Here is an 11,731-nt window from a genome sequence, read left to right on the forward strand (position 1 = left end):
TATTTCCATGACAACGGCGACGCGATGGTTATTTGACGTAGTTAAATAGTCAAAATCAAAAAAGGTTAAATGCAATTAATTAGTGTGAATGTCTTGGGCACTCTTGTGCGCGTTAATTCCTCTATGCTTGTGCGTGTCTTACTTTATAGCAGGAAATTGTATGAATTTTCGACTGAATAAATGCCGTCGCGTCTGCATGATTTTATTATGTACTATGGCAATGCTTTTTAAATGTGTAATTTTAACAATTTTGCAATATTTGACAGCGGGAATCGAACCCGCAACCAGGGAGTTGTGTCAAGCGAAGTGCGAACCACCGAGCCATCCAGAATGAAGACTAGTTGACTAATAATATTATTAGCAGTTCTCACAAACCTACATTATTAATAATAAAATTTTGCTAATATGGACAAGATTTAAGAGGTATTTGTATTTTTTATTAAAAAAAACTTAAGTCGGGGTTTTCAATAAAATAAAAGTATTATATTTTTTAAGTGAATTATATTCGCACAAACAATAAACAGATGCACAAATATAATATTATAATATGTACATACTTACTTACATTTATATATTTTTTACAAAATCCGTTCTTAAAAAAAATATTTACCTAATTTAACTAGAATATTCATCACAATAAAATATATGACCAGTTGATAATTTTACTTAGATATTGATGTGAAAAGATAGATAGGTAAGTAACGTATTTGTAACTTTATCAAGAGAACTATTTAAAACAATTTACCTCTTTCTCTAATTCGGGAGTTAGAGTTAGACATACATAATATTCCAATTTTGTTTCCACCTATATTTCTATTTTGCAACAATTTTTTGACATTTGGATTTGAATAATAAAATGAGGAGTGAACAAAAACTATCGAATACATTATCCTTACCCACTTTTGGTAATCAAGTTTTCTAAATCTATATTCAAATGATGAAACTGTTGTGTTTTAAAGTGTATTTCAAAAAATTCATTACATAAACATTATATAAAAGTTATTTAACTATTAACTAAATCCTCTTGTAGTTATATTTCATTATAATTAAATAGCAACTGCAAAAGAATAAAAAATTAGGCGATTTGTGATGATTTTTTAGACATTCTGAAATTATGAGATTCTGATATGAAAAATTGATGACGCGATGATGAATAATGTCAATAATAATAAAACATTTAAATCAATTGGCACAGATCTGGGGGCACGGCAGTGCCCCCGCCAAGTCGAGCGCGAAGCAAACACTGCCGTACCATCTTTACTGGAACCATTTCGCCGCATTTTCAGGCCCCTATTTGAGAACCTCTGGATAAGACCAGAACGCAGAAATTTTCGTCATCTAGTAAGCTATAATCACATACTTAAAATCCAAAATTTCAAGTCTGTAGGTCATTTAGTTCCGAAGTTAAGCGAAAGCAAAGTTTCGCATTTACGACACTCACGGCCGAATACTGAAACGCCATTTAAATATTTGACGGCTTCTCAAATAGTTAAGCAGCTCCTAAACTTACATTTCGCATACTCAAAACAATATCTGAGCAGTTCTCAATTTTTAAGCACCTCTCAAATTAAGTTGCACTCAAACGCCACTTAAATGAATTTTCGCATACTGAAACGCCATTCAACGCTAAGCATTACTCAAACAACTGTCAAATCGTCTTAAGCAGCTGTTAAATTTGAGAGTGCTTTCGCGGTATCTTAAATCCTATTTTTATACCTAAATCGACCTAAATAGTGGTAAATAATGTGTGTCATCGTTATCATTTCTTTCGAGCCTCGAGGAAATACCTAGATCTAATCGCAGGAACGCAATAAGGCTGAACGCTATTAAAAAATATTATTATAATGACATGCAATTCCGAGCGAGGTTCCGCGTCTCTAAAGAAACGGTGTTGTTTCTGGATTCATAATTTGGAAGCTCTTTGAAACCCCTCACCAAATGCCATACAACCAGTGGACCAAATACTTATTATAACCCTACTGTTCTACGCAACGGGAAGTTATGAACGTGTACTAGGTGATATCTTCCACATCTAACAGCCAACTGTGCATCGTATAGTGCACGTAGTAACAACCAAAATAGCTGCTATGAAATCGCTTTACATAAACATGCCTATTTCTGAGGATTAAGGGGACATCGCATAGCAGCATTTCCAAGAGTTGTTGATTTGTCAATTTGATGCTCTGTCAGTCAACAATGATAAATGTCAATTGTGGTTACGTTTCGGTCCACGATCGCCACTTAATAGATTTCAACAATAAAAAGTATCACATTTAAAATTATTTTTTTAATTAAATAAAAATGCAAGCATTAATTTTTTTATATGATAAAACGAGATTTATATATAATAGAAACTAAAAATAAACTGTTCTATGTTAAGTTGATTGAGTATATTTCCATAAAAGACAATACATAACCAAACGATGCTGCGTGTAATGGATAAAAGACGTAAAGTTATCATTTGTGTAAATGAAAACATACTTTTTTTGGTAAATGTTGCCATTATGTAAACATTTGAGAGCTGCTTAGCTGATCACGGCTTCAAATCCGTTGAGTAGCGTTTGAGAATACCATTTAAAATTGAAGGATACTTAAATTTAGGAGCCCGTCAGCTGAGTGACAGATTTGAGTAGTGTTTCAGTATTCGGCCGTCACTCACTCACTCACTGATGATCATCAAAATAGAACTAGTACTTCCCATAAACTCAGAGAGCTGAAATTTGGTACAGAGTTAGGGTTCAATTGCCACATAAAGGGAAAACTATAAAATCTACGAAAATCGAAGATCTGGAGTAACACCACATTCATAATCAATACTACTCGGGCACCGTGGTGTTCGCCTGTATCGCTCACCGCTAGATGGCGCTAGCACTAGCAAGCGGTGTCCAGATTTTTTTCCTTTCTAGAGCCCCCCGTCGCGTCGCGTCGATTAAGTTGAATGTTGTGTAATTTGCATTTCGTTGATTTCGTTTATTATATTGTAAGGTTCGCTAAGGTTATGTTATTAAAACAATTCTCATTCGTTGTCCATTTTAAAGGTCGTTGAGTTTATTTGTGTTTAATATCGTAAAAAAAATCGATAAAACGACGACGTTAAATAATTTTGCCACTTTCTACAAAAATAAGTGAAATCCCACCAAAAACATTCTGTAAAAAACTAGCCAAGTCTCGATGGAGCTGCTTGTTTATCTCTAAAAAGTAATGAAATCTAGACAAAGTCGTACCAAGTCTATGGTTCCTTACTGCGAGTTCTTTATTATTATAGTTAATGTTGTGTGACTTGGCCGTTGAACAATCTTTATTAAGATAATCATACATAAGTAATATTGAAATACGCAGCTTTATTAAACCTACAATTGACTGGTTATTGTTGAATCAACGTTTTCCAAGTGGCAATTTTCCATCGTCAATGGGTAGCGGTTCTGGCGACAGATTGGTGCAATGGTGTCATGGAGCACCTGGTTTTGTCACCCTTCAACGGCCAAGTCAAACAACATTAACTATAATAATAAAGAACTCGCAGTAAGGAACCATAGACTTGGTACGACTTTGTCTAGATTTCATTACTTTTTAGAGATAAACAAGCAGCTCCATCGAGACTTGGCTAGTTTTTTACAGAATGTTTTTGGTGGGATTAAATTGTCTTTTACAATAATAATGCTTGGATTGATAACAAAAGGTTATTCTCTCCTTACTGACCCACCTACCAGTTTTCGTAAACATGTTTGTTGTTAAAAATATTTGCAATTTAACGTACTAACATTATTTAACGTTTCAAAATAGAACACTCTATGGCTAACGGAAGAATTTAGAAACGCGAATCTATTTCGATCAAATAACGAAACCATTTTTCAGTGGAAGAATTAGTATTAAATGACTTGATCAGTCTTTATTCGATGTTAGAGTACATATTTTTTATCAAATCATAATGGCACTACTACGAAACCTAAGTACTATACCATACTAGGAACGATATATTAAACAATTTCATTTTAAAAATGAAACATACAAAAATATTTTTATATCCCTAATTAATTAATTAATATGAAGCGCATTTGTACATAATGGTTCAATACAATTCAATTCCCTTAATACCGATTACATCAATGTTAACGAGAAATAATAAGAAAAAAATTGCAACTCTTTACAAACATTAAATTCAAAAGAAGCCTTATTTTCAATTATTACTTACTTATGGTTTTATTTATTTATTTGAAATGTTATTTCATTGCAATTTTTTTAAAATTGTATTTTGTAGAAATTAAATATAATTATAATTTAAATGGCCCAAAAAGTGCATATTAATTTAATTTAGTCTTTGTTTAGTGGAAATAAAAAAAATATACGAGATTTTTAAATGATTTCATATCAACCAAAATTTTATTAATTTTACTATGAATAGTGCCCGATCTTTATACGCATTTTTTTTCTCTAAGACCAGCAATTAATAAACATCCCTTCCCCAGATTTTGCTCATAATATTGCACTGTGAATACATTGATATTACAAATGACTACACATGGTATATACAAAACAAAATATACATACATATAAATAGAAATAAAAGGCTCCTTCTTAAAGGTAACAGTGTAACAAACATGCCATGTGTGTGTAGTCCCATCATCAGTGAACACGTAAAGCATGAAAATTATTATAAATTCTAGATATAAATCCATGTGATAAATAAGTAGGTATAAAAATAAAATGAATCCTTATAACTGTTTACGGTACACGACGGCCATTTACATGATTATATTACATCATATAGTCAGGGCCTCTGCCTTTGCTGCAAAATGTTTAAAACGTGTAGACTGTAAGTAATTAACACCCGTATTCACAAACGATGCTTGCTTAAGTGAAGCTGCAAATCGAACACACAGAGTTGAATAGAGCTCTGAGATTGGTTCGTGTGTGACTCTGTGCGTCCACGCGCACTGTGAGACCTCATAGTAATGTTCGTGAATACGGGCGTAAGATTTTTTGAGTGTGTATGCTTAGATTACTTGTGTTTACAAGTTCCAAACGGAACTTGCGGTCAATTATAACGATTTTGATAAGAAGCTATATAAATGTGTGACGCGAATTCTTCGACGCGGATAAGGGATTTAGCTCACCCACTTTATTGAGACGAAGTGTTTTCTGTATGACCAGCGTCTTAGATTTAGGTGATTTTTTTCAATTTAGATATTCGTAAACGTTTCGACTTACATACTAATAGAATGATAATATCATAACAATTCGGTATCACAGCAAATAAATAACGATCACCTAGACTTGTAAAGCTTATTCAATGTCAAACACCACGTACAGTCAGCGTTAAATAGTTCGTGACACCCAAAGTGGCCAAAAAGTTGATAACACAACCTTATTTCATATACAGGGTGTTAGGTAAATGGGTATATGAGCCGACACTAGCCCATGTTAACATGGGCATATAAATGGTATGGTGAAGTCAGAAATTTGATATCATCACTTTAATTTTTTTTATTTTCATACAAAATAAATTTTATAAAATCCGATTTGTATGAAAATTAAAATAATTAAACTGAAGATATCAATTTTTTGACTTCACCATACCATTTATATGCCCATGTTAACATGGACTAGTGTCGGCTCATATACCCATTTACCTAACACCCTGTATAACAAAGACGTGTTGCGAACTTATTGTCTACTTTGGATGTCACGAACTGTTTGACGCTGACTGTACGTTTGACGTGTCCATGTCAACATTGTGTAGCAAAGACAAGTAGCCCGAGGTACTTATCTAAAGTAGCGAAGGTTAAGCCCGTAGCGTGGAGGGCCGGGGGTAGGGTCATACGCTGGAGCCCAGGAGCCTTTCGTCCGCCGAATGCTCCTCTTCATCAGACCCTGATTTCTCTTTCTTGATAGACTGGTAACGCACCTAGAAAGATACCGCTCAATTAACAAATATACTTGAAGGTAGTTGTAATGCTGTCATATTGGCGCGGCAGATACGAAGGTATATTTTTTTTTTGACAAATAGAAATAATCTTTATTACAATTTAACGTTAACAATAATAAATGATAATGTATAGTGCTTTAAATATCTTCATTACATTACGCGAGTCATGTCTGTTTATTTTTACATAAGCATAAGTTTTTTTTTTTTTTTTTTAATTTATTGTCTCATAAAAGTTACATCGATTTTACTTAATACTAATCTGCCAAACAGTTTGTCGGCAGTATCTAGGTAATTTAGTTAAAAGTTCATTTAACTCTACACACGTAATTTACTTATCTTTCAAATAGATCTCTCATTATTTACCTTAGTCTTGATTTTAGAATTAACTCCTCTTGGATGGTACATAAGGAAGTTGTCTGTCACCCAAAATATTAAAATCTGAAACAAAAATTAACTATGGTAATGTGTGCTATTTACATAAATACATAATACACGTCACTGTATTACATACATACAGAACAATCAAAAAACAGCTTTGACAATGTTTATACTGTGCATAATAAACATCTGTGCAAACATAAATATCTAAAAGAAATAGTGTTAATTTTCAATTTCATATTAAGCAAAGGTTTTCATTTTACGATTTTGAATGGTAGGTATAGACTGGAATGACGTATTTTCGATACGTATACGTGTATTTGTTGACACCAAGCATTGAAATGAAAAAGCGTCATTACCGTGTCTGCATAAGTACATATTTTTGTTCTTCAAAAGAATATTAGTCGCGACAATCACGGCGCAGTTTGCTAATCGGTAGGTCACGACATCTCTTAAAATAATGGGTGGCAAACGAACATCTGTTTTAGTACTGTCTACTCACGGACATTGCCCGCGGGCGGCGTGACCGGAGGGAGCGGCGAGCGTTCGGCGAACGAACGAGCAATGTTCGGTTCGCGAGCGAACATCGAAGAAGACGATCCTGACGCACTCTCTTCAACGACTTTGCACTAAACGGTCTCAATATCATTGTTAATTTATACCGAATAGACAATTAATTGTATACAGTCCACTCTTTCATTTAATTAACTTCCACTACACTCACTATCGAAGTAACAAGTACAGTCGACAGCACATCAGACTGCGATTTTTGTGGCAATATCACACCTATTATAAGATGCTAGTGTTTATCTCTAATGCCGTCGTGTTCGGTCACCGGCGACAGTCGCAGCGTGGAGAGAACTTCCACGACTATCGGCAGCCGCAGAACCAGCGCCAGTACTGACTTGGCGAACGTCGCAAGCGGTTGCAATATCGCTCCTATCACAACTACACAAGATATAGTTCAGCTTGATAGTACTTACATTAACAAAGAAGGGTATGATGAGCAATACTACAGCGAGTTCCAGGCGCGCGTCGGTCACCGGCGACAGTCGCAGCGTGGAGAGGACTTCCACGACTATCGGCAGCCGCAGAACCAGCGCCAGTACTGACTTGGCGAACGTCGCAAGCGGTTGCAATATCGCTCCTATCACAACTACACAAGATATAGTTCAGCTTGATAGTACTTACATTAACAAAGAAGGGTATGATGAGCAATACTACAGCGAGTTCCAGGCGCGCGTCGGTCACCGGCGACAGTCGCAGCGTGGAGAGGACTTCCACGACGATCGGCAGCCGCAGAACCAGCGCCAGTACTGACTTGGCGAACGTCGCAAGCGGTTGCAATATCGCACCTATCACAACTAAACAAGATATAGTTCAGCATAATAGTAGGTAGGTACTTACATTAACAAAGAAGGGTATGATGAGCAATACTACAGCGAGCTCCAGGCGCGCGTCGGTCACCGGCGACAGTCGCAGCGTGGAGAGGACTTCCACGACTATCGGCAGCCGCAGAACCAGCGCCAGTACTGACTTGGCGAACGTCGCAAGCGGTTGCAATATCGCACCTATCACAACTACACAAGATATAGTTCAGCTTGATAGTACTTACATTAACAAAGAAGGGTATGATGAGCAATACTACAGCGAGCTCCAGGCGCGCGTCGGTCACCGGCGACAGTCGCAGCGTGGAGAGGACTTCCACGACTATCGGCAGCCGCAGAACCAGCGCCAGTACAGACTTGGCGAACGTCGCAAGCGGTTGCAATATCGCTCCTATCACAACTACACAAGATATAGTTCAGCTTGATAGAACTTACATTAACAAAGAAGGGTATGATGAGCAATACTACAGCGAGCTCCAGGCGCGCGTCGGTCACCGGCGACAGTCGCAGCGTGGAGAGGACTTCCACGACTATCGGCAGCCGCAGAACCAGCGCCAGTACTGACTTGGCGAACGTCGCAAGCGGTTGCAATATCGCTCCTATCACAACTACACAAGATATAGTTCAGCTTGATAGAACTTACATTAACAAAGAAGGGTATGATGAGCAATACTACAGCGAGCTCCAGGCGCGCGTCGGTCACCGGCGACAGTCGCAGCGTGGAGAGGACTTCCACGACTATCGGCAGCCGCAGAACCAGCGCCAGTACAGACTTGGCGAACGTCGCAAGCGCAGCGTACAATATGCATTGGCATATCCACGCTGAGCACATCGGTGGTTTCCCTACAAATATAAAATAATTAGATGACCATTTTAAATTACCTCAGTTTTCTTTTGTGAATCTACCCACTCGATTGAGATCACTTTACACTAGCAAGCCAGCCTAAGCTACTAAACAGTGAAAAACGCATCAAAATCGGTATAGCAGTTTTTGCATAATGCACACACAGACAAAAATAAAAATAAGACTTGGGCATGTTTTCATCCTAGAACTCCCTTCAATGTAAAAAATATATTTTGTGTTCAGGTTTTTAAGGTGTAATAAAAGTATAGGACAGATAATAATCTTTTAGAAAAACAATTAGGTACATACAAAATTACTATACAGGGCGTTAGGTAAATGGGTATATGAGCCGACACTAGCCCATGTTAACATGGGCATATAAATGGTATGGTGAAGTCAGAAAATTGATATCTTCATTTTAATTATTAAAATTTTCATACAAATCGGATTTTATAAAATTTATTTTGTATGAACATTAGAAAAAAATAAATGATGATATCAAATTTCTGACTTCGTCATACCATTTATATGCCCATGTTAACATGGGCTAGTGTCGGCTCATATACCCATTTACCTAACACCCTGTATATCACAAATATTTGAATTCACAGAATGATAGTTTGGTTAAAGTTAAGGTACTATTACACTTACCATATTCACCAAAATTAATTAATGGTATGTCATATGTTCTAGCATAATATTGAGCAAGTCGAATTCCGGCCCATATAATTAGTAGGCCCAATGTGGAGTCCATCATAAAATTAACAATATACCTGATAAGATAAAACAAATGAGCATTATTGGGTCTTTATCATGGCAATATTAAAAATTACCAAAATCAATTAAACTATGTTTTTATTTTGAGTCAATAAGGTGGCATATGCATAGTGAAAAAAATTTTTTTTTCTTGTAAGAAAAAATATAAACATTAAAATATTGTGTACAATATTTTAATGTCTCACAAAAAAACTGATCTATACATTATCCACTGATAATGTAACTATTAAAACTTTATACAATACATTCCAGAATAATTAATTAATATACAAACCATGTACAAGTGTTTCCTGTAAAGTGTGGGGACAGCCAGACATTGGCTGCATGTATAAGTAACGCCCCAAGACCTTGCTTAGACGTGTCATAAAACCAAATTAGCCAGGGCCTCCTTGCATAACGGGGTTCACAGAATCTTTTGCCTAGAATAAAAATTGATTTTTCCTTCAAATAAAAATTTACATTCATTTAGCAAATTAAAAATTCAAATTCTTGAAAAAATAAATAAATTGTAATAATAATTATAACTTAATTACAATTTAAGGCTAATTAGCAAAAAATGTTGTAGTTTTCTAGTTAAGTAATTTGTCCAATTGGTCAATAGTTCATTTTCAATTAGTAATTACAGAAAAAGTGTACATAATATTGATTTAATTATTAAACTTATGAAAAACAGTATTCAGGCGAATACCAACATGTAAGAGCAAATTATTTTAGAATCTATTAGTTTAACATGTACCATTTTCAAGCGAAATATTGTAATACAAAAGGTGCATCTCAATTAAACCGACGGTCATGCCGCAAATGGAAATGTTGCAATGATGGAACAAATTAGGCAGCACTTTGAATTCAACCTTGAACTATTGAGAAGTGACTTACCAATTAAGCAAGTAAAAGCTAACACTGCTAAAAGGAATTGCATGAACCACCCATAATTATTGGTCAGTGCATCCTTCGGGCAATGCAGCTCAGATAAATATCCAGAACTATTATTCATGTTTCATTTCTTGACTCTAAAAATTAGTGCTAATGAATTCCCATGCAACTGCTTCACTTGTATAATTTTGTTTAACTATCAATATATCTATGAAATCACAATCGAGAAACTTCGAAATCCATTTGAAAACATATGTTTTTAGTAAAAAAACGATTTAAACTCGACAATCACCAAAGAAAGATTACACAAAACTCTGACAATTTTTTTTTAATTAGCTGTCAATAATGTCAACCACAATGTCAACTAAGACTTTTTTGGGTTCGATTCTTTATGAAAAGGCACAGACATTATGCCATACAGCATACAGCCAAGTCTCCAGTTTTAATTTTTCTTTCTTTCCCTTGAGTTTCAATAGTTTTAAAAGTAAAGATGTGGCGCTGCACTATAGAGCGAAATTGCGATTTATGGATATAGCGATTTTTTTCACAATTTCTATTTGAAAAAAATACCTATCGATAGGTTACGTTGTTCTGATGAATAAATGCTGCACAAGTTTTTCTCTAAAACCAATAGTTTGACTGGAAAAAAATATTTTCTATTTTCGTTGTATGGAATGAAACATAAAGTGGTCGATTTCGACTAAGCCTTGACAGATTTTGCTTTGAAACTACTTGAGCCTTGTTCTATGGCTTGTTGACTATAATCCTGCACTAACAGCGCGCGCCCAAAGTTGTCCGTTCAGAAGTTATGAGGTTCCAAAAAATGAAAATTAAAGTAAGTAAAAGTAACTTTTTTTGGGTATAAATCTTTAAAGATTCAACTAAAACATGAAAATTATATACTTTAGTAATGTAATTAACCTTTCTCTTGTCGTCTTATCTAAAGAAAAGTCAATTTTACTTACTTTATTTTTAATTTTTCGGAACCTCATAACTTCTGAACGGGCAACTTTGTGCGCGCGCTGTTAGTCTAGGATTATAGTCAACAAGCCATAGAACAAGGCTCAAGTAGTTTCAAAGCAAAATCTGTCAAGGCTTAGTCGAAATCGACCACTTTATGTTTCATTCCATACAACGAAAATGGAAAATATTTTTTTCCAGCCAAACTATTGGTTTTAGAGAAAAACGTTCATAATATTTATTCATCAGAATAACATACCCCTATCGACAGGTATTTTTTTAAACAGAAATTGTGAAAAAAAAATCGCTGATTTAATTCCTTTTAAGTTTATTAAAATGTGTTTTTAGCAGTAATTTAAGGTTAATTTACATTATTAACGTATAAAATCTTTATATTTTTGTTAAATCTTTAAAGATATTCCAAAAAAAAGTCACTTTTACTTACTTTTTTTTAATTTTTCAGAACCTCATAACTTGTGAACGGGCAACTTTGGATGCGCGCTGATAGCGTAGGATTACAGTCAACAAGCCATAGAACAAGGCTCAAGTAGTTTCAAAGCAAGATCTGTCAAGGCTTAGTCGAAA

The 11,731-nt window shown here is 35.1% G+C and overlaps 1 protein-coding gene across 1 annotated transcript; it reads right to left on the reverse strand.

The window, feature by feature from the left end:
• Positions 1–5,649: 5,649 nt before the first annotated feature.
• Positions 5,650–10,510, reverse strand: LOC135080238 (store-operated calcium entry regulator STIMATE-like). Its single transcript, XM_063974921.1, has 9 exons — positions 10,190–10,510; positions 9,588–9,732; positions 9,188–9,309; positions 8,188–8,535; positions 7,920–8,092; positions 7,712–7,840; positions 7,288–7,464; positions 6,290–6,364; positions 5,650–5,905 (listed from the first exon to the last, which is right to left on the reverse strand). The coding sequence occupies exons 1-9, from the start codon at positions 10,305–10,307 to the stop codon at positions 5,816–5,818; spliced, it is 1,377 nt and encodes a 458-aa protein (XP_063830991.1). The 5' UTR covers positions 10,308–10,510; the 3' UTR covers positions 5,650–5,815.
• Positions 10,511–11,731: the final 1,221 nt, after the last annotated feature.

Source organism: Ostrinia nubilalis, chromosome 17, assembly GCF_963855985.1.
Source record: "Ostrinia nubilalis chromosome 17, ilOstNubi1.1, whole genome shotgun sequence".
NCBI lineage: Eukaryota > Metazoa > Arthropoda > Insecta > Lepidoptera > Crambidae > Ostrinia > Ostrinia nubilalis.